Source organism: Akebia trifoliata, chromosome 1 (genome assembly GCF_017979445.1).
Source record: "Akebia trifoliata isolate Shusen 1 chromosome 1, ASM1797944v1, whole genome shotgun sequence".
NCBI classification, from domain to species: domain Eukaryota; kingdom Viridiplantae; phylum Streptophyta; class Magnoliopsida; order Ranunculales; family Lardizabalaceae; genus Akebia; species Akebia trifoliata.
In genome coordinates, this window is record NC_141375.1 from 34,231,565 (window position 1) to 34,255,761 (window position 24,197).

The 24,197-nt window shown below is 34.5% G+C and overlaps 2 protein-coding genes and 1 long non-coding RNA gene across 5 annotated transcripts; 1 reads left to right on the forward strand and 2 right to left on the reverse strand.

The window, feature by feature from the left end:
* Positions 1-453: 453 nt before the first annotated feature.
* On the reverse strand, positions 454-7,696 carry LOC147412018 (cell division control protein 2 homolog). Of its 2 annotated transcripts, none has more exons than XM_086455126.1 (9): positions 7,555-7,696; positions 5,368-5,414; positions 5,108-5,292; positions 2,930-3,050; positions 2,404-2,577; positions 1,709-1,872; positions 1,528-1,615; positions 1,378-1,431; positions 454-763 (listed from the first exon to the last, which is right to left on the reverse strand). In XM_086455126.1, the coding sequence occupies exons 2-9, from the start codon at positions 5,374-5,376 to the stop codon at positions 674-676; spliced, it is 885 nt and encodes a 294-aa protein (XP_086311252.1). In that variant the 5' UTR covers positions 5,377-5,414; positions 7,555-7,696; the 3' UTR covers positions 454-673. The 2 variants fall into 2 exon arrangements, with proteins under 2 accessions (XP_086311252.1, XP_086311254.1); XM_086455128.1 differs by having other exon boundaries at positions 5,368-5,425; positions 7,555-7,626.
* A 3,073-nt stretch (positions 7,697-10,769) lies between these two features.
* On the forward strand, positions 10,770-17,739 carry LOC147412019 (uncharacterized). Its single transcript, XR_015181959.1, has 3 exons — positions 10,770-11,009; positions 16,247-16,276; positions 17,601-17,739. It is a non-coding gene; the product is annotated as an uncharacterized LOC147412019 (long non-coding RNA).
* On the reverse strand, positions 12,552-23,413 carry KAT3 (potassium channel protein). 2 transcript variants are annotated; one of them, XM_086455160.1, is made up of 13 exons: positions 22,723-23,413; positions 19,980-20,195; positions 19,031-19,192; positions 18,185-18,242; positions 17,469-17,786; positions 16,986-17,225; positions 16,642-16,740; positions 16,532-16,564; positions 15,238-15,423; positions 14,657-14,734; positions 14,175-14,250; positions 13,142-13,291; positions 12,552-12,904 (listed from the first exon to the last, which is right to left on the reverse strand). In XM_086455160.1, the coding sequence occupies exons 1-13, from the start codon at positions 22,902-22,904 to the stop codon at positions 12,801-12,803; spliced, it is 1,902 nt and encodes a 633-aa protein (XP_086311286.1). In that variant the 5' UTR covers positions 22,905-23,413; the 3' UTR covers positions 12,552-12,800. The 2 variants fall into 2 exon arrangements, with proteins under 2 accessions (XP_086311286.1, XP_086311294.1); XM_086455168.1 differs by lacking the exons at positions 19,980-20,195; positions 22,723-23,413 and adding an exon at positions 19,497-19,628.
* Between the last annotated feature and the right edge of the window lie 784 nt (positions 23,414-24,197).

A 24,197-nucleotide genomic window follows, 5' to 3' on the forward strand; every position in this document is an offset into this window, starting at 1 on the left:
AAGCACACGTGGGAAAACCAATAGGTTGGGCAAAGTTTTACAGTTTTCTAAGCAAATGCGGTTCTTTATTTTAAATATACAAACAATCAAGCTTAAGGACAAGGTTTAAATTCTCATTTTTCAATCGGAGACATTTTAAAACACTTAGAAATCATTACAGAAACATTTAATAATTTAGAATCAATGTTTCATTCCTGTCTCGTCCAAATTCAAAATGTTCCGCCGAAATATTCGTTACTTTGAACCATATGCTTACAGTAGGCCCAAATCCAGGTCACCGTTTGTTGCAATGGGTGATGAATCCATGTCTAAATGATTACCCCACCATTGATTTGGTCAACAAGAGTCATGAAAAGCAAGAAACTGAATGGGAAGTTTTCAATGCCTCTACAACATGTACATAGTTTTTTTTTTTTTAATCTTTTTTCCCCAGTAAAGCATGAATGAGAAGGATTCACATCCAAGCAAATTTGAAGGGAAGAATGTCATATCATGTATGTACAGTCTCAAGATGGCAAACCCAAGCACCAGTTACATGCAGACTACAAGCAGCTTTAGGTAAAAAGAATACATGGAAAGAACACACATTTCTCACACAAAATCAAACATCATGAAGTTCAAACTAATTGATATACTCGCCGAGACAATATGCATAGAGGAAGGTAGGAGAGAGTCACGGAACAGACCCGAGATCCTTAAAGTATTCATGCTCAAGCGCACTCCGAGCAGAAATTCTTCTACTTGGATCCAAGCAGAGCATTTTCTGGATGATTATGAATGATGAACACACATAAGTAATTTTGAAACACAAATCTGCAGTTGACTTTCTTAAATGCATGTTCTCTATGTATATTTGTCTAATGGGCATACGACAAAAATCCAAGGGATAAAAAGGATCTCTGACAAATCCAAAATTTCTGAAAATTATCCATAAAAAAGCATATAGAAAATTAAATGGAGGAACATGATTCATTCAGCTGAACCTATATCTTTGAATTTGACATAAGGCTTCGATGATGATGATTATTCAAAAAGCCTCTGGTGTTTTTCTTCACAGGGCAAAACATTAGTGGATTGTACACCATTGAAAAGGAGATCAGATGCACTTTATCATAATATACAACCTAGATGATAAGTTCACTTATTATATGCATTTTTTTTTTTTTTTTTTGCGAGAAATAAATGAACCTGTTGTCCAATTCCAGAAATATCTCCGATTGAAACTTTTCAATTAGGGTGTGGGTTGGAGAAAAGAAGTACCATGCATCTTATTTTTCAACAACAAATATTTGCTTTAACACTACGAATTTAACTCAACAGATGTGCTAGAGTCTGACTCGTGCAAGAAGTTGTGTATATATCAAATTGCAAACTTACCGATAGAAGATCAACTCCAGCTGGTTCAAGATTTGGGACCACAGTTGCCAAGTCCTGCACAACAGAAGAGGAATCACAGTCCCAATCTATTTAAATATCATACAAGCACTTATGAAAATAATTATACAATAACATGGCAAACTCAATTACCACAGCAGGCCACTTGGGGAAGGTAGATTTGAAATCAGGTAATGCTGACACTCCCGGCCAAACTTGTTCATTTGGAGTGCCCACGATTCTTGGAAGAAGAAAAAACATGCAAAGAGTAAACGCTAGCAACGAGGATAACACACATTACAAGAAGGGCATAACTGTGGGTAAGATATAAGACCTGAAAATCTTGAACAATTCATCAATCTCAGAATCCCCAGCGAACAATGGTCGCCTGGTCACCATCTCAGAAAATATGCAACCTATTGACCACACATCAACAGGAGTAGAGTAATGGCTGGACCCAAGGAGGATTTCAGGTGCCCTGTACCACAACGTTACCACCTGGAGGATTTCAAGTGCTTTTCAATTTCTATTATGAAATCAGAGAACCTGAAGGAAAAAAGAACTTTCATATTTGCCTTCATTATTGAGAGTACATATTTGCCTCGTTTATCTCTATCCAAGTTCTTTTGGTTATTTTAATACCTTCAACTTGAATATTTCTTCTAACTAGGGTAGAAAACGGTCTTCATTGAACATGCCCAAACCATCTCATTGAACGTGCCCAAATCATCTCAGCTGACTTTGTCTTTAGTGTATCGCCCATTGGAGCTAATTTTACTCTTTTTTTTAATGCGTTCGTTTCTAATTTTATATCCCTAGGAGATTATCCCTTCTGAATTAGAATTTCCCTAACTGAAGAAATTAATAAACAAACCAAGAAAGGGAGTTGCAATTATGCAGCATAATAACCAGGTATTATTGAAGAGAAAATGACCAGTAACCGTTACACATAGAACCCAAGTTATACACAAGAAGAGAGACTTGCAAAATCAGAAATCAGGGAAAGATAGACCCAATGCAAATTTATACCTCATGGGTAAATGTCCTGACAGGAATACCAAATGCCCTAGCTAATCCAAAGTCTGCCAACTTCAGTGCATTGGTGCGGAGATCTATCAGTAAATTTTGTGGTTTCAAGTCTCGGTGAAGAATTCTATGAGAATGACAGTAAGCGATACCACGAAGAATCTGATACACAAATTTCTGCACACACAAAAAAAAGAGGAAAATAAAGTTGTAAAGTTTTTTAGAAGTAATTAGACCCAAAGCATCATTAAGATATCCAGGAAGCTGGATTAAGAAAGAATTGAAAGAGAACATGAATAACTCAGAAAGTTATCCTCCAAATATACTAATCTAGCATCACATATGCAAGGGAAACAACTACCGAAAATGTGAAGACTATCATTACAACCACCAAGAAATTAACGATATGAAAAATAATCTTATGAGCATGGACCAACAGATGCTAAATATGGCAGGTAATAGAGATTATAAAGTTTATCTTTTAATAAAGAACACATGAATCTCCTACTAGAGGAAAGAGACCACTCACTTTTACTAAACGTGGATCCTTGGAAAACTCAGGACAAGAATCCATATGCTTCTTCAAATCCAGGTCCAGATACTCAAAAACCAGATACAAGCGTTTCTCACTGTGCACAACATCCAGCAACCTGTTTTACAAGAATTGATCAAACCATTTGTTCTGAAAAATCCACTTAAAACACAGAATAATCAACGAACTGGGAAAAAAAAAATGGTAGAAGACTCTAAGATGGATAAAGGTAAACAACGAGGAGATGTCCTGCATACTTCAGATCTAAGAACCACCTCTTATATTTATAATAACCACTATATTTTCCAAAAGCTTTAGGCTATGTTTGGATTGAGAGAAGTGGAGAGAAGAGAAACTCAATTTCTCTCCACCATGTTTGGATTGACAGGAGAGAACTTGGGACAACTTTGGAATTTTAAATTATCTTAAAAGAGATCTAGGGGCAGAGTTGAAATTATAAAATATTTTAAAAGGGTTTCTCTCCAATTCTTTTCTCTACTCTCCCCACTTAACAATCCAAACAAGAGAAATGGAGAGAAACTCATTTATTTTCTCTTCTCTTCTCTTCTTTCCATTTCTCTCAATCCAAAGACAGGAGTTGTACAAAATAAACAAGTATGCCTGTGGCTATTGTAACTCAGTACAGCTTTCGTACAAAATAATGGTACCCTCTTTAGGCTACCATTAGCTATAGAAAATTGCAAAAAATAGTTCCACAAAGGTTTACAATCTCATCTCTAAGGCAATGTTTCAGTCAAGAGAAAAAACGAGATGGTCTTGACTGAAACATTGAGACAATCCAAAACATTGCTGAATGTTTCATTCCAGCCTGCCAAAATAGAAGATAACTTTGAACCATTTTTTCAATTAGAGTTTTTGGAGGTTTTTTCTGGATCTACAACAAAGATGGAAAAGCGGCAATAGCAGGGCCAAGTATTTAGTGGAAGCCGGCATCTAGTATCTAGTATTCATGTAACTATACATCCAATTAATCGCTTTTATCACTAGTCAGAAATGAGAATATATCACATATAAATAGCTAGTCAATTTGCACAAATAAAGGCTGTACTAATGGGGTTACAGTCAATAACATCTGCCATTTTGGCTTAGGATCATCCATTGACCAAAATCAGGGATGAATAAAAATAAGCTTAGATACATAGATTATGAAATTGCATCTGTAAACTTAAAATTTATTTTTACAAAGAGCTCCTTTGAGCAAAAACAAAAGAGTGAAAAATGACATATGCATCTTCAGTACTCACGTCTCCCATCACAAATGCTCTTACCCTTGTAATGTCATTTACATAATTACATAGTATTCCCAAGAAAAGAGATGTATTCTGTGAGGTCTGATCCAATTTCAAGTGATCAGACAACTGAAGCCAGAAGAATCGTCACTGTGACAAAGTGTGGGGAGATGTCTGATTAAAAAATAGAAAAATACTTGTGACTGTCAACATTGAGTAATTTTGTCAGTCTCTGTTCTGATTGTGTCTTGACAAAGGACTGGTAGAGCTTGAAGGTGTGTACATATTTTCACTTCTAAATCAGCATTCAAGCAAAATTATCTGGATAATAGGTTACACAAAGCCTCGTGGAGTTGTCAAAACAGACTTTGAATGGTCAAGGAGTGGCTGGCTTGCAGGTTATAAATTTATAATAATCTTTTTGAGCTTTTTTTTTTCAATTTTGTTGAGAAAAATGAAAATTCACTGTGAAATAAAATAAGTTTTAAGGAACAAAAAAAAAAACATATGAATTAACAAAGGGCTACACCTTACAATGGAATTCTTTATGGAGGTGACTTCTTTGACTGCCTTGTAGGTCATAATAATCCTTTTAACTTATTCATTTATCTTCTTTTTTTAATAATGAAAATTCACTGAGAATGAAAGAAATAGAGGTAAAAAAACAACAGCTAAATTTACGGGAGGACTAATCCCTAATCTTCAAGGACGGCTTTGAGATTTCCTCTTTAGCTTTGGGTGGGCCAAACCCATTCATGTCTCTTAAAATAAGGAGTAACGCAAGTGAGCTATGTGGAGAAGTGGAACTTCAATAGAGAAATGGGAAAAACAAATGATCTTATAAGCTACATGGCAAACAAAGAAAGACCTGCTCAAATCATTATGTTTAATCAACAAAGAAATTATAGGGAATTGTCAAGAGAACCTGACTATGTTGCAATGCTGCATCTCCTTCAAAAGGGATATTTCTCTGATTGCGGTGCTCGGGACTCCTTCATCTTCCTGCTCTAAGCGGATCTTTTTAAGAGCTATTGTCTCATTGGTCACACGGTCGCGAGCCTTATAGACCACACCGTAAGTTCCTTCTCCAATCTTCTCAACTTTCTCATACTGCCAGATTCATCACATTACTACCCCCAGCATAAGCCAAAACAAGGGGAAAGAAAATTAAGTAGGATTTTTTACCTGATCCATCCAATCCCACAGATCAAACACCCAACACAAAAGAGAACCTGAGGACCGGCATAGGAATATGAGGCACAAAAACTATTTCAAACATGTGCTCAGTTGATAAGGTATACAAAACATGGATGCTCAACCAAATTAAATATTAAACTGATGGAAATAAGACGAAAGAAAAGTCAAAACGACTATGCGACTACTAATAAAAAAGTCAATTACAACAGTAACCAACTATAAGATCACCAAAACTTCCCGAACCTGAATTCAGTAAACCATTAACAATGACAAAACTCCGAATGTCCCACAAGATAGCACATATATGATACTGGGTTCTAAGCCCTAGCGATTATCCACATTGTCCGTGCTTATGCACAAATAAATATACATTCCCCTATCAGCTCCAGAGCACAGTTTCAACCATGGTCCAAAGTTTGATATTGAGAGTTTTCAGGTGACTACTTCATTTTCACATTTCAGCAACGGAAGATAAGAGAGGGTACAGAAGAAAGCCCTCCCTTGATTGAAGAGCAGGAAGGGGTGAGGAATGCAAGAAAGGAAAATCTCACCTTGTCTTCATGACAAACTATCCAAGTTTTTTGTTGATATTATATGAGTACATGCTATGTTGTTAGTTCATCAATTTGGGGTTTTGGACCATCCAAATACTGAGCCAGCCCTTATTTTTGCACCTTATCATATGAAAGGTGCAAGTTGTGAAAAAACGTGAGCAAATCAAACTATCAAACACAAAATGAAAAGTAAAAGGAATGATTGATGGAATAATCATATAAAAGACATGGGATTTCCCAAAAATGTGGTACACTTAGTTGTCTATTTGAAATATTGAATGTAGGGTCAGCCCTTGGATTGATCAAAAGAAAAAGTTGAATCTTTGCATAAATCATAACCAGCACACTTGAACCACAAAACTTTTCCTCATTGGTATTCACAATTTTCATAAGCTGGAAAAGCTAGGAGTGTTGAGATATGGGTAAAACCAGACTTCACTCACTGACTACTGACCATTTACATGCTTACTGAAAAATATTACACATCCCTCTATCATCCTTCACACTAGTCCTTGTATGTACGTTTTCTCTGGTGAAACTATATGTTAGTGATGTCCACTCCAGAAACTAATCTAAAAGGAGTCTAAAGGTGGAACCGTCATTGTGAAACTACAGATCGGATTCTTGTTAGGAGATTGTAATGCTTTTATATCAGCTTCCAACCTCACCTATTTCGGTCAGGATTGGGACAAAGAATGCAAAAAGAAAAGAACATTACACGACCTGGCTTAAGAGATCGTTCAATCCAGCTGAGATGATGTTTGACAAGTAAAGACACTCATGTTACACAGGACAGTTCAGATCAGCCTGAATCAAACTGACCCTACTTGACTCTGTCTAACTCAGTTTTGATTCAGCCTTTTAAATTGATACTGATTCAATTCATATTCAAACAGATCTGACTCATGCATGCTTGATTCATTGTTGACTTTGTCACTTTGGAATTTCCATAACAGCCTAATCGACTCGGGATCGGCACTTGATAATCTGCTCCCAAAGTCCGATCTCTTAAACCATGCTACACAATCTGAATCCTAATTAAAGAGATACAAAAAGCAAATAATTCTAAGTCCCCTTCATTCTCATTATACTTCCTTTCAAGTCCAATTATCTCCACAACTAATCAACCAAAATCTAATATCCTAAACCCCGATAATCTACAAAAACTCATTGATAATCAAAATAACAGACTGATGATTCGCACTTTCAGAACAACATTATATAGCATTAATTAAAGGAAAAAATATTAACAGCATAAACTAAAATTAATCCACAAACATCGAAGCTCAAAACCTTGAGTCCTCTCTATAATTTATCACAAAATAAAATCAAATAATACACTCAATCACAAACACCAAAACCTACAATGCTGCCAGGGATCCTCATCTAATACCAAAAAACACAATGAGATTAAACCTAAAAACACTAATTTCTGCTCCGATCAAGAAGAAAAGCAAAAAAAATACTCAGAAATTCAGATCTACGAAACAAAATCTCAAAATCAAGCAAAAATGAACCATCAGGGATGAAATAAATCATCAAAACATGGAATCGAATTATAGAGAACATCAGAAAATGCATTAAATCATCGAAACAAAATCAAGATTCGGATCTAGCAAACCTAAAACAATGTTCTCTCTCACTCTCTCGAGTAATCGCCAGTTCGTGTTTTCTTCTCCGAACTGAGAAGTAGCGGGGAACTGCGAAAGAAAAAGAAAGGGAACGACCGAACGAGGGACTGAGCTTTTCAGTATAAATAGTTATTTTAGAACTAAATTAACACGTGCGACACTTGATAAGCTCATTAAACTGGTATTAGAAATCAACTGATGGTTTAAAAATCCGGTATCTCGTCTCCCCTTGGACGAGTCAAGTCATTAAATCAGTTTTTATTTATTTAATATATTAATATATGTATATACATAGAGAGAGAGATTAGTAGAATACAATACATTTAAATCAATAAAAAAATTATTTATTTTGTATTAAAAATTGAGATGAGTTGACTGAGTTTTTGTATACTTGGATGATATTTTCAAAATCCAAAATGAGCCAACTCAGATCTCAAACAAATCAATGTGATAGGTGATTCACATTGACCACCTTCCTAGATCACCTTCGAGATCAAGATGAGTTATCTTACTAACCTTGGTCTCAAACAAGTTTTTAAATCATGATTTCTACGTGATTTTAAAACTTGGTATCTTGTCCCCTCTTCCCATAGAGATTGAGTTGACTCATCCAATTTTAATTGCGTCAAACCAGTTTAAATTGATTTAAAATTAGAGTCATGATAATTTGACGCCCTGTTTTCAAACACCCCCATCATAGAACTTTAGATCCTTTGCTTCGGGATACACAAGAAAAAAGATTTATGATTTTGTAATTGCCAGGTCAGGGAGCGTCTAAAAAAAGAGTGTCCAATCATCATTAGTCTTAAAATTGTATATATTACACCCTTACATTTATCACTAAAAACTAAAATAATAAAGAAAATTATATAAAATTGAAAAGTCTTAGAGATTGCTAACGCTCCAATGAAGTATTGCACGTTAGCATTCATTGTACATACACATATAATGGGGGTTGTGTCACTTCTAGAAATCTTATACATAAGGTAATTTTAGAGATACTCCAAAATTGGTGAATATTTAAGACCTATGACATACCACTTGAGCTTGGTCTTATCTTATTGAATAATTAAACGGCCAAAGACATCGATTTCTCACTAAGATAATTTCTAGTGATTGAATGGTGAGGCTATAAACATTATGCTATGCTTGATCGACACGTGGTTCTTTCTGCTTGTTATAAATATTTTAACATTTAGAAAATTTACATCACTAAAGCATAAATAGTTACTTTCGAAACAATAGAAATAAAAAGCAATGAATGAAGTGGGCCCTTTGATGTTAGCCAAATCAACAAAATGTTTGAAATGAGCACAATCAAGAGAATCTATGAAAGCCCTAACAAAAAATCAAGGAATTATGAGTCTATTTATGAAACAAAGAGGTGGTTATGGTTACAGGAGTTTTCTTTTACACCACTTTCTCTTAAAAAGCATAAAAGATGCCTAACTTGGGAAATATTATTTAATCGGTTAACGTTTCAAAAGTTTTATTCTTCTTCTTCTTATTCTTTTTGACATAATTAGTTGTACGTCTTTTTCGAACTCATGCTGACGTTGGGTGGGGGGCCGATCTCTTAAAGATGATGAGGATTGAGGTAGTAAGAAAAGAATTCTAATCACATGACTTGACATGAGAAATAGTTGAACGATGAAAATAAAAATCATAATTTTGATGTTGCCAATCCCGTGGTGTTTTTATACACTTTGGATGATTCCTAACCATACATTGGTTCAAAAATATGTAGCTCTTGCAAGTCCCACCCACCAAATGACTTGCTAAAAAATAAATACTACTCATAGACTCTTGTGAGAATTTGCAAAAGAAATGGGGCAACAATGATAATTTTACCTCATTGAAAACAATTATAACATTTATTTTATTTGTTTTTAGAAAATTTTGGACCCACAAATTTGAACTTAGAATTGTAATAGAAAAATATAGTTCCAAAACCCATTATTTTGTTTCAAGTATTGTCTTTTAGTCTTGAAACCTAGTCTTACAAACATAGAAAAAGAAATGTTTACTATCTTATACACAATCACTCCTTTTCAAGATTGGATCTCACATTGCACATCTTGAAGTGAAAATGGATATGAATCATATCGCACATCTTGGTTCCAGACACTTTCACGTCAAGGTGTGCCATGTGAGGTCAAATCCTGAGATCACTTTAACATTATTCTATATAAAATTACAATGTAAATTATTAAGTTGAACGGAGACTTAGCTTTCAAGTCCAAGCCTGATCCTTGTGCGCAATGAAATTTTGTGAAGGCCCTCACAAATCTTATAAAGCAAAATAAATTCCCTAAACGTTATAAATGGATCCACAAATCCAAATTGGACTCCATTAATTGAAAATAAGCCTTCTAATTATTGAGTTTTTTTATTTTTATCAATAAAGTGCATGGTTCAACAAGTCTAAGTGATCCACATTAATTATTGGGCCTATACACCTAACAAATGGATTAGCCCCATGGTTAAGTCCAAAACCCACTACAATGGATTGAATTAGTAATCAAATACTATTTAAATCAATTATGTAAATATCTATCTAATAAAGGGGCATAATTGAAAATACTCTCATATCCTAAGTGTATAAATACCGAAGCTTTCTTCATTTGGAGAGGGACTTTCACTATTTTCTCTTAGAAAATGGAAACTCTCATTTTAAAGAAGAATAAGCTTTCAAGGCTTCCTCTAGAAATAAAGTAAAATTCTTCACAAGATATTCAAATTCTGATTAAATAGAAGATTAAGCCTCAAGTCCTTCTTCGAAAATCAAGAAATTATTCTTAGTCGATCAAGCATGAAGTTTAACAAGAAGAAATCCACACAGAGACCATGTAAAATATCAAACACAATAAAGTCACCACAAAAAACCGTCTTCTCAGTCGATCATACGCAAAGCCCGAAGCAAAAAAAAAAAACTAAACACACGTCATCACTATTATTTTTGTATCTCCCTTTAGTCAAATAAATTCAAAAAATTATTTGTAATCTTATTTCACTTATCTCAAGGTAGATCGTGAAATTTTTTATTGACAGATGAATCGGGCCCAAAAATAAACGGACCTACTCACCAGAACCAATCCAAATGGACTGACTAACCAAAACCCAGCCCATTGACAGCCCTTAACTTGCCTAGAAACCCAATGCGGCAACGACATGGGAAATCCTCGTAGGATGGGACGTTGATTCGCGGGAAATCCACGTGGCAAGCGTTACTCGCGCAAGATCGTCGTTAAAACTCAAAGACTTTCGTCTTCCCTCCGAAAACATGAGCCCATAAATATTCCGAATTCGGTTCACAGTGCTGGTCTTGCTCAAGCGACATGGAACCTTAAAAACCGGTTGAAATCTAGTTTTGCTTCTTCTCCATCTGAAATCGTAGCTCTTCTTCCTGCCAAAGCTGAGCCTCAGATTTCAAATCTCGTTTATGGTAAATTTTCTCTCAGAAATCTTGCTAGAATTTAGTAAATTTACTCAAGAAGAGTTTAAGCGATTTCATCAATCTGGTCGAACGATCGAAGATTATATGAATTTCTTACACAGATTTGGCACTTATTGGGAATTTTGTGGACATTTGTAAAAGTTCATATTTAAAATCAATGTTTTCTCACTTGGAGATTTGAAATTTCATCTGATGTCTTAAATGCTTGAAGATTGATTGAATTCTTCTGGAAGTATTGTTCATGTAATTGTGTTGAAATTAGTTTTATTACTAGTGTTTCTCGATTGAAAAATTGAAATTTTTTGATGGACTACTTCCTGAAAATTCGGCTATACGGTGGAATTGTTTAGATTCATGTTGAAACTAGAATTTTATTTAGTACTACTCACTTAGGATTTGAGAAATTCCACCTGACCTTGTCAAAGTTTTTCATGATGGTGTTTCTCACTCGATGACTTGTGAAATTTCACATTATCTTGCAAATGCTTGTACTTATTCCATAAATTTTAATGTTAGGTGCATTTTTATTTTTATTTTTGGCCAGGCAAGCAAGGTGTTTAGTAGTCAATGTGAAAGTGGGTTCAATGGGGTTGTGGGATCAACACTCCACATGCCTTTACCAACTTAGCTAAGTTGGCATCTTCACCATGCTATTGTAAATATCTGTGGTGTAAATGTAATGATCAACAAATTCCATCCCCATTTAGTCAGAGATTAGATGAAATCCTCACAAAAGTTGTTTTAAATTAGATCAAAGGTGCGTGAATTCCATATAAATGCATATTTGTATTTTGTTAACTATTTCTGAACTTTGATAGAGGATTCAAGATTCCCTGTTTGATTGAAGGGAATTCATTTTCAAGGGAATACTGATTCCTTGGGAAAATGGTTGTGGGAAATTGAATCTCTCACTGTTTGATTGCATGTAGGAAAATATGAAAAAAGTGTAGATAATTATCCTGATATATCTGAAGCATGGAGTTTAGAGGACCCATCTAAGAAATTTAACTTTAGTTGAGAATTTATGGGTCTCATTCCTTTTTTTAGAAATGCTTCAGAACAGAAGTTATTCACCTATTGCTATCTAGGCTGAAAGAATTGAGAAATCCCTTCTCTAATAAAGTTGTGCATTTTTGTTTCGTAGATATTCCTTCATAAACCTAATTCACCATGGCATACTGTGCATCTCAATGAAAGGAAAAAATAAAAAAAACAAGATAAAGCTATCCATTTCTTTAATTTTATTTTATATATTCCTTCCATTTTCCTATATTGTATCTTTATGATTGATTACTAGGAATATGATCCTAATCTATATCTATAATACAAAAAAATTAATTAGACATTGTGACAATTTCTACTATTTCAATTTTGTTTTTTTATCTTTCACACTTATCCTCCTACCAGTAAAATTCTCCAATCTTAGAAACTTAAAAAACAGTGAAATGGATCAAAGCTCTGACAGAAAACAGAAGAGATGGTTAGAGGATGAGAAGGAATGTTTCTGAAAGCTGCTCACAGTTTTAGATATGCTCAACAACATATAAATTAGTTAAAATCTGTAAGATCCAGTATTTTACCGTTTCAAAGAATCACTTAGTAAGTAGTAACTACAGTGTTCACAGTTTTCATAAGCATCGTATTACATCATGTTATTCTAGTTGATTCAAACAGTATGCATCTTAAGGCTTATTTACAACTTTTCTCTGCATTCTTGAACCAAGCAAGCAAATATATTAGATGATATTACACAAAAAAGCCTTTTTTTTCTTTTTCTTTTCAACAAATGAAGAGGTGATCATTCTCTCGTAAAGCACTTAATTCTTCCACTTCTGAGCCATCAGCCATGAAAATTTTACTCCCCCTTTTGCCAAACTTTTTCTCTGCATCCACCAAATAGCCGATGTTAAATATTTTCATATTGTTAAGGTGTCTTCTCCAACTTATTCGCCATACATATTTATACCATATTTGTTAATGAAGTGACATTTTTGAAGTTCTTTGAGGAAATTTAATCAATTCAACCATTTGCAAGCTTACAAACTTAGTTTATTGGAATAGAACTTTTTCTCCATGAATGGGTGGAGTTCAAACTTGTGGAAGTATCAAGCCTATAATACCTGCCAATCTCAGGAGCTCTTCGATTGAATTTGGTAGATGGATGAGTTTTCCGTTCTCATTGCCTTCCATTTTATTAGCTTCATTTGGATGATGGCCATGTATTACCAACCTCATTAGTAAGCATGGACCCGTGGAAGTTGTGGCTGATCCTGCAAAATGCGAGCTTGAATTTATATACGTCCCATTTCCATATATACATATGAAATGCATCAATTATCTTTTATATTTTGTAAAAGATAGTTATTTTCCTGAAAACTTACAATTGTTTCTCTTCTTTGAAGTACACCAACCCAATTCAAAGTCTAAAAAAGCTTCCTTTTGTAAAAAAGACAATTCTCCCAAGAGGAACAAACTCGAGTAAACATCAAAATTTCTGGACAACGTCTCTCATTATGTCAATATGGACCCTTTGTGTTAATCAACATTGTTTCTTTACACGGGCCTTGAGCTTCTGTTACCATTTTTCTTGAATTTGGTTATGGACGAACCAAGTTCTCTCATTCCATTTTCCTTTACAGTGGTGGGCTTCCACTTGGATGGTTGACCCAATAATGGCTCCATCTCCCATGGGATCCAATCAACTCCAACAAGGCTCCATTTTCATCAACACAAGCAAAGTCAACTCCATTGAAAACAAGAGTCCAACTTGCGACCATGTTGGATCACCATCATCAAAACCTTATCCCAAATTTTGGGATTGGCAGAATGAGTTGTGCTCCTCCATTCAATTTAGTCTAAAGCAATGTGACCATGTTGGATGGGATATCCATACTCATATCTCTGTCCTGGATTTTGGGAAATGAAGAGTCATCTCTCAATTTTTTCGTATTAGTGTACATATTGATACATCTAAATTATTCTCCTCAAGTAGTGGGACTTTTTCTACCAAAGCGTAAAGCCTTATCTTATGTAAGGTCAAACTAAAATACTTAATAGGTATTTCAGATATTCAAATGCTTTTTAAAATTAAAACACAACAAATAAAAGTAATAAGGATATAACTGGAGCAATTATTCAGGTTCGAGTATAAACCTTTTATGTTGCCATCTTTATCACAATTTAGTGTTGGTGCTGCATGGTATTGTGATTCCTCACTTAATACGGTACCCTGCAAAGCAAATGAAATTATCATTATGACATCTAGATGTGGCATATATAAATAAATATATAGGCAGGGATATTGGGTACACAACTTTTCCATTTACTAGGAAAAATCATCCTCCCCAAAAAACCAGCCCTGGTCTATTCCTATGTGGGTCCCACAAACCTGTGTAAAAAGACATGTATGATGTGTGTGTGTGTGTGTGTTAAAGCCCTATTTGTAATCTTCGGACATGAATCCCACATGGATATCTTGTTGAACGTTATAATTGAGATTGGTTCACTATAATGATGATCATCACCAAAAAATTAGTGTAAGATATTCTAATGATTTAATCCTCTTTTTTTTTTTTTTTGAAATTGCTTTCTAATATGTACTCTCTTTCACTTCTTAGCTTATGGTGAAGACTTACCTCATTATTCAGCTCATGCAATAGTTCTGTTACAAACGGTATTTCCTCTAGTAAATCTTCTTTTAAGCTCTTCAAGTACTGATCATGGAAGAGTCACTGAGTCAGTATAATAATTGAAAAAAGCTGCACAAATATGGTGTTAGGGGTGAGTGACAAACATTTATGTGAGAGCAAATCCCCACAAGGTTTGATTTTTAGGAAAAATGACAGGTCATTAACAGATAACTCATTTTTTTCGTATTGATTTCCCTTAACTAGAGAATATATATATTTGACTAATATCATGTTGGTATCGTTGGGCTCCATATATTACTTGCTGTACGTGAGAATGCAGAATTGGCTGCAAGTATGTTTGGGAGATCACCATTAAAGCATTAAAACAATTTGTGGCGTTTTAATTATTGTTCCAAAGTAGGGTGGTTCCATAATTTCATCATCACTTTAGAGGGCATGTCAAAAAAATTGAGATCATTCATTTTGATTCATTTGAGAAGAAAAAAAAGTAATGCTAGTAAATATAAAAATAATGAGATTGGTATTCATCTCTTTATTCCTTTGAGTTTCTTCACATAGTGTCAAACCTGAACAAAACTCGAGATAATTGTCTTTCCATCATCAACATGTGGCTGCACAATTTCCTTGAAATGCTGATGACTTATCCGAATGACTTGTGAAAGCCTCTTGCTTCTCACTGTAAAAGGCTGTGGGATATTGAAAATTACCCCGATTTCTCCTGCCATATCTGCTGGTCCTAATTTTGACAGAAACTGATAAATTCACAGGAATTTAGTTAGCATAAGTAAGATAAAATAAAAAATAAAAAATCTAGAAGATATAGCTCATAATTTCTACAAAAGGCCTTTGTATACCTTAGATACAACAAAAGGTCAAAGGATAATTGTTTCAAGATAAAGGGGGAGTGATGACGGAGATCCAGTCCTTTAATGATGAGTGAAAATCTGAAGAAGGACAAGAGTAAGGAGCAATGACAGGAGAGTCTTCAGTGTGGCATATTGACATCGATGGGTTCGATGTCAAAGGCTCAAAGCCATTGAGATGGCAGCGGTACACTTAGAATCACATAGAACTATTGGAACATATAAAAGGAGATAATTGTCTTGAAGGTGTCCTAGGGAAGGGGTGAATGATAGACTAAACAAATTGAAAATCACACTTTGCAAATTAACTAGATAAAAGAAAGGCACAAATGAAATTTGTGGATGAAGAGGGTGAATTGGTGCACGTGAATACAGATGGGGAAGATTCTAGTGAAGTTAGATACAATGACAAGTCACTCTACAAGTGACAACAATGAGGATAGCAGTAAAGAATTTCGATTGATGAACTACAGGCTATTGCTTTCACTAATTGTCAATTTTTTGGTGCATGATGATTGTAAGATAATGCGATATGGATTTTGGAAATATAGGAAATTATCAAATTAACTCTTTTACTTGTTTGCTTGCTACTTGGTAGCTATTTAGATACTTGTCTTTGATTTGTTATTTTAATATTTTGTTTATAATTTAAAGATTTGGGTTATGGTTTATGCTTATTAAAGGGTTGATAAAGTTGAGACATTTTTGACAGGTGTTTGGCTTGATAGCGTCACTTGCTAAGGTAAATTATCAGACAAAAAAGAGCTGGTATGCTTGTTTTATTTCTATGATGATTTCATTTCTTAGAATTTTGGAGTACTTATTTTTTCAAGTGAGGCTTAAGGCTCACTTCATAGATGCACACTGCCTCAAGTACACAGCTCGACATTTTAATCATTGTTCCTACCAATCAGATATCTATTCAGTTTTTTTTCATGCATCTTTGAAATTTTGAATCGAAAAAGAGCTTCTATTCAGAAAAAAACTTAAGACATACCTGTTCTGTTCCATCCTTGTATGTCAACAAGTCCTACAGGTTTAGTTACATGTTAGACACTTCATATCATTAAGGACATATGACACACGTGTGAGAGAAAGCTTACATACCACTGCTCCAGAGACTAAAATGTAGAAGTCTGTGGGTATCTCATTTTGTATAATAATATCGACTTTAGGAGGAAAATATTCTGCTTTCATCTCTGCAACCTGTTGGAAGAACTTCAATAAGCTATTGCTCATAGAAAATCACTTTACAAGAGCACATAATCGTTATTGTTATGAGAGACTGTTATTATAATATTTTTAGATTTCTTGGGCTTGACCCCTAGCTCAGTTGGTTTGACACATTGCAAAGCAACTTTGAGGTCATGGGCTCAAGTCCAGCTTACCCATAAAAATAAAAATAAAAACTACAACCGTGTTTTTATGGATGGGGAAGGAAAATGCTTTACCAACTGGACTATAAGGTCTTCAGAGATTCCTTTGAACAGGTAAGCGTTTTCAACGGTTCTTTTGAAAAGATGTTGGGAGATGCTGGATCTTATTGCCTTGGGAAGGTCTTCAAATACTTCGTCTTGCTGCAACTCCACTGTCTTGAATTTTAGTTGCATATGAGCTAACATCTGTTCTTTCATGCTATCTGGAAGCCTGTTCTTGCTTGCAAATCGCAAAATTTGATGGATAGTGTCCCTCTGCAAAGATATCACTCATACTAATATAATTGTGTTTTAGGTCACTTGGTTATTAAGGCTGAACATAGCTTTGGTTAGACCAAAATAGAGTAGGGGAAAAAACCGAAACATAGTTTAAGGCAATGTTTCGGTCTAGAAGGAAAAAAAACAAAACATTTTGAGACAATTTGAAACATTTAATGTTTCAAATGTTTTTACCAAAACATTTTGAAACGGAACAAAATTTTGAACCATGGACGTTACCATTGCGAAGGTCCGAGTAGCACTGTGGACAACGAGATTGGTCATGTTCCCAATGAGGTAAGCAGTGAGCCCAATGTTGAAAAGCATTAAAAAAATTGTAAAGATCTTCTCTCCTGTGTTATTGGCATGCAGATCCCCATAGCCGACGGTGGTGAGTGTGGTGATGGACCAGTACATGGCATAAGTGTATCCCAGCCAGATGCTTCTGTTTTGGAAATCATGTATTTCAGATCCAATCCATGTCTTGTCTTTGTATCGGTATTCAACGGCCATCCAATATAGGAAACAACCTGCCGTGTGCACCACAAAAAGTGTCACCTGCGATAAATAATAACTACATGAGTAATAAAGTTCAGGAAACCGATTTCATCATCATCTACACCTTCTCCTAATTACTTAGTTCGGCAACATGATTCCTACTTCACCAGTTAACGCTGTCATGGACCATATCTTCAGACAAAACATATTCATATATTTTCTTACCACTCCCATCTTTGCCGTTTTTGGTCTTATTCCTACCCTTTTAGAGCATTCGACTTGGAAAAAAACATTCCTTCTCACTGACATGGTTATTGGTTTTATTTACATACACTCCAACCATCTCAAGACTGCTAGCGAAATTTAATATTTATTTAGAAAGTGAGAACTCTAAAACTTTTGTGGTATTTTGGCTTATAAGTAGCAATAACAGGGGTATTCAGGGAAGTGATGCTTACAAAGATGAGTTTAATGTATCTTGTCCAAAAGTAGCTGAAACGCGTGTCTTTCTCTAGCCTGAAGAAAGAGAAGTAGTGATTAGAAATGTGATTTGGATGGGAAATAGTTTGAAACTTCTTCACTCCTTGTGCTCAAATATCATGATTCATTTACAGTAGTATAGTGTACACTTCCAGAAGATATTACACACATAAACAGTGTTCAAATATTGCTCTGCATATATAAAACAATGGGTTTCCGAATATCACTCTGCACGTCATGATTCATCTTAACACAAGCATGTGCCTGCACCCGCACAGCCACACCCACATGTGCACATGAGCTTCAAGTGATCAGTACTCACACTAGTATGAGCTTCAGGTTAATAGTAATCCACACGCATTCGCTCACTTGCACAGACATAAGCTGACACGCACCCACCCACCCATGCAAACACATACACACACACACACACAGGTTGAAGAAGTCTTTTAAGATTATTTGGTTTGTAGATGTTCCTATGTTACAAGAGCGTAGATGATTTCTTCGCAGTGGTATTGGAGCCTAGAATAAATTAGTGAAAAATAGTGAATGTAGGTTAAACACACTAGCTATGGTTTGAAGCTCTTGTGATTTTAGTGTGATAATTCTTAAATGTATGGGATTGGTTGAACAAATCCTGTTCCTCCATTCCATTCTATCTAAAGCCATATCAGGATTCATGTTAGGATCCTTATTCCAAGCTTGAGACCAGAGCACACAAGCTTACTGATCTCACTTGGTTTTGCATGATGTGCAGAGCCCATCATGGCATATCTGCATCTCAGGCCCATTGAAACTTTGATTAAATGTTGGAATGAATTTACCTAGTGAAAAGTTCACTAACACGTCTGAGTCGCCACAGCCGAAGCATGTTTAGGAAGCCAAAAACATCGCCACCATGCATTTTTCCAGTGAAAAGTCTATATATGGCCTGAAATGGTAGTGTTGACGCTACATCCATGAAAAACCATAGCTTGCTTATGTACCTGAAGAAAAAAATGAAAGTTAACACAGGAGGGGATCCATATTACACCAGCAGTCTTATAATGGTGTAACTGCCAGCAAAGCTACCATTATTAGATGATGAGATGGTGGGGGCCACATATGATACTTACAGTTTGGACTGGCCAAGTCAATTCCATCCAAACTGGTTCATACCCATTTGGAATCAATTGGGAAAAAAAACATTTAAATTTAAAACTTTAAATTGGCATTTATTATAAACTGGATTGATTAATGTAATAAGAGTTAGTCTAGCCTTCAAATCTTAATACAGGTCGTTGAGCTCACCTTGTCACAACCAAAAACATGGTCTATGCCATAGAGACATAAAGGGCAAAATTCCCCCCCACACAAATTATATTTTTGAAATTATTATTTTTGGATCTGAGTTTTTCCATGAAATCTAAAGGACTGGTGTTGGATTGCCAAAATTTGATAATCTATTTGAGCTCATCCACCTTAGATTTGATTACTAAGGAAAGTGTTTTTTCAAGTAACAAAGACAAGAGTAACAAATCTCGAGGTCTTTTGGCAGTGAACGAGGCTTAAAAAAGCTTTTTTCCTCGCAAAAAGGTGGTCTAGTGGGGCTCCTAAGACAAAATTATTTGCTTTTTGGTAGCTAGTGAATGATTTGACAATCTACGTGGCAAATCATTTTTGGGCCCACTGATCCCACAAAGTGTGTTTTTTCTAGCCCTTTATGGACCCACACAATGTACCTCTCAATTCCTGACCGTTGGACTAAAAAAAAGTAGAAGAGTGAGTAATTACCGCTTAGCAATTTTCTTGGGATCATCAACGAGGAGGTAGGTGGATTTATCCAAGTAAGCTACGAAGAAAGTAAGGACGATGTCGAATGCGAAGAAAGCATCAACCACCAAATCAACGGGCATGAGAGAACCGGTTCCCACATGTTTGAAAGCTAGCTCGAAAGGAGATGCCCACGCAGAGTAGAAGACTAGGACCACAAGAAACAGCTGCCACCACCTGCGTATCAAGTAACAACTAAATTCAGATCAAGATCAAGATCCTACCGCCCCGACCCAATTCATCAAAGTCTATACTTTGTAGAATTAACACACACTTCACAAACTTACCTACCTCACACCCTAAATTTTATTTTTATATATTTTTCGAAGTTTATGTTTTAAAGTTGATTACTTACTCCTTGGCCTCAATCTTGTTGATATAAATAAAAGAATGAATTATCTTGGAGTGACCTAAGATTGGATCTCATATCGCACATCTTTATATGAAAGTGGATAGGAATTATAGATGCTTTTCACTAGTATATCGAGGAATATCATTTATGATTCTCATATACTTTCATTTCAGGATGTGCAATGTAAGAATAATCAAAATGACTTGTTTGAATCTTGAGGAAAAGAATTGTGTTTCCACCCAAATGTAATAAAATGTTGATGATTTTAGTAAATCAAAGATCTCATTTAAAAATTATTTTGCTTCAATCTCACTCTTAAAAAACCTCTATCTTCTACCTCTAGCCCAAAATCCATATCTTCAAAGTCATTAAAAAAGCATTCTGATAAATAAGTTATTTTTTTTTTTCAAAATGATCCTCAAATAAATTTGATGAAAGACCAAGTTTGCATGTACTGTTTTAAAAAATAAATAATTATCATAAATGTATATATATATATATATATATATATTATATATATATATATATATATAATTTGATAAATATTTTTGAAAAATATATCATTACAGTTATTTTGAAATCTCTAATCCCTTTGATGTATAATTTATTTTTATTTTTGTATACACCGCTTTGAGATGGAACTAATCCTTACAGTTTGACACTTCAATCTAAAATAAAAAAAATTCTCAACACGTAACAGAGTAAGTTAGAATTGGGACCCATGGGGCGAAATCTATGGGATATCTATCGTACACCAACCATTGGATTTGATTGCGCGTGTGCGTATATATATATGAGCCTCTTTTGACTCATTTACTTTTAAGTTTGAATTCTAAGGGTCGCATCCGTGTTACTAAAGGTCCAAAACGGCAATTTCGGAATTACCTAATATTTTGACTATCTTAGTCAAATGGGGCAATCAAGGCCAATTACAACCAATCAGAAGTATTGAACCGCATTGAATTTTATTTATTTATAATATTGCATAATTAATATTACAAAAATAGAAGAAAAAGACGAACCGTAAAAGATAACCTACCTTTGGAATTAGTTTCCCTTGTCCAAAAAACAAAACAAAAAACAAAAAACAAATGGGAAATAGAAATATTTGAACAAGTCATCCACGTTATAGGTTTCCAGGAAATATGTGGCGCAAGTCTATTGGTCATTGGACGTCTCTTATCCAACACCTATTGTCTTGGTTACGGGTCTCGACTCTTTATGTCTATTTGAGCCATACTCATTAGCTAACGTGTCAACTTGACCAAGCCGAATAAATCTAAAAGTAAGGGCGTGTTAAATAACTTTGAATTTAAAACCGTATGATTCCGTCAAGTTTCTAATCGAGTCGGTGTATTTCCTAGTTGACTCTCCCGAATTTCTGAATTGACTCAACAGTTTAATTGAATAAGTTTCAAAGGCTAGTCAAATATTCAACCAAGTCGACTATACTCCATGGTTTCAAAATTCATCTTAGACTAAGATAACTGCTCATATTGGTAGCATTGGTGAATAAGGCAGATATGGTACGTGAATCATCATTCACTCATTCGATATCTAATATGACTCGTTTGAGAGTTTTAAAATTATATCAATGGAATTAATAAATTTTGGATAAGTCTATTTTAATTTTGTAATTTTCTTTATTTTTTTTTTCTTTCCTGATTTAGATATTTATATATTTCAAATAAAATAGGATCTTGCCACTAACAATCTTCTAATCTATCATATTTTGTAAGAGTCAACCGTAAACACCCATAAAGGAAAGTTCAAATCTTACTCACACGCTCCAACCTCACGAAAGTTACTCAACGTACAACAAATTAAAAGATTACTAATTTCGAACACATAGTTCAGAGCACAATAAAAAAAAACAGACCCTTGTCACTAGTTTTAACACACAACGGGTACCACACCTCAAATCTTGCTATATAGACATCAAATAATCTTCTTATTACTCTTATGTATTTGATAAGAGATTTGTAGGGAAGATCTGAAGTTTCGTAACCCTCGTCAGTAGATGCATACAATTTAGACTCATATTATATAATAAAAAGAATGTAATTTTCTAATATATATCATAAATAAATTTAAATCAATCAAGTTAAACAATTGATCTTCCTAACATGATGATCAAGTTAAACGACTTGTCTTGTCCTAGACAAGATGACTCGGGCTAATCAACTCAATATCCATGGGGAACAAGAAGAGATGGAATACCAAGTTTTAAAAACTATAAACAGAAACCTAAAAACCAGTTGAAGGGAGACATATATACACAAAAGATTAAAGCCATGATCTTGCTTCATCCAAAGAAAGAAAGAAAGAAACCAAAAGAGGGAAAAAAGTTACCGATATCTTCGATCGTAAGGAGCGATAATATATTTTCTTAGGTTGAGATAACCATCATCAATGAAAGTTCCAAATGCAGGCAAGATACTACTGGAGACTGTGGCCAAGTTCTTGATTTCTCCGTTCGATGGTCGTACCAACAATGGTGTCGGCGATCTCATTCTGCTATCCGGAATCGACATCGTCGTTTCTGGTGACTCTAAGATGCCGGACGGTCCAACTATTTGGCTCTAAGTGTTGAGAGAATTTCTTGTTTCTTTCTCACAATATACAATTCTTGATGTTCAATAATGTCACCCACGTACGAACTCTAGCTTGGATTATATAATTTTTATATTTATTTAGTAATAAAATAATGGTAATTTTTATTTTATTTTATTGGGGTTGAAATGGAAGTCTCCACCAACTCTTCGGCACTCTGTTGGTGTTAATCGGCGATTAATCGTGACCAACAATTGTAAATTTTTATTAAATTGTAGGTAATAATTAAGCTAAAAAAAGATATATTTTCCTGAACATAAGTTTCTAAAATAGAAACTTTTTTATTTATTTATAATATTTTCAAAACTCCAAAACAAGATAAGCAATCAAATACGGGTTGCGTCTGGGATCCGTAGACACATGAAAAGGAACTCATATATTCACACATGATTCCAACCCTGTAAATTTAAATCTAACGGTTGAGATTTATCTTAGAGATATTTTATATATTAATGAGATATGTATTTTTCTCTAACAGTTGGATCTTTTCTTTAATCGGTTGGGATACGTGTGAACATATCAGTTCCGGATCATAACCCATCAAATACTTGTAATTTGTATTTTTTCAAAAAAATCATTTCCTACCAATTTTGAAAACTCAACTCGAATGTTCACCGATCTGAGCATAGTTGACCTGGAAAAGTCAAACAAAATATATTAAATTTTAAAATAAATAAGAATATTTATTTTTCTGTTCCGGCACGCACTTCAATATTTTGAAGGAACCTTCCATGCATCATAAACTTTTCCAATTTATTTCAAGTCCTTACTTTTTTAATAAATATTAAAAATATCCCTTAAAAAACCACGTGTCATGATGCAAGAAGGGGTTTTTCAAAAATTTGATGATACTTTTTTCCTTAAAAAGAAATATTGACAATCGTGATAAACTGACTAAAAATAACTTTCAACTGACGTGGTTTTGTAATTCATCCTGATAGGGTGACTTAAAAACTCATCTGATGTGGCAGGTGTTAAGATTGTAGATTTTTTTCTCAGGATACACAATTGCACATCTCCATAAAACATGTGCAGTTGTGTCTCCTCCAAGAAATAAATCTACGATTCTTAGACTTATCACTTCAATTGAGTTTTTGAATTATCCTGTCAGGTTGAGTTACAATATCAATATTCCAATAAATATAATTGCAAATTTCATTTGATTTGAGTTTCTGATCTTCCTCGATACATCTTCAAGTTAACTTGGTCGATTT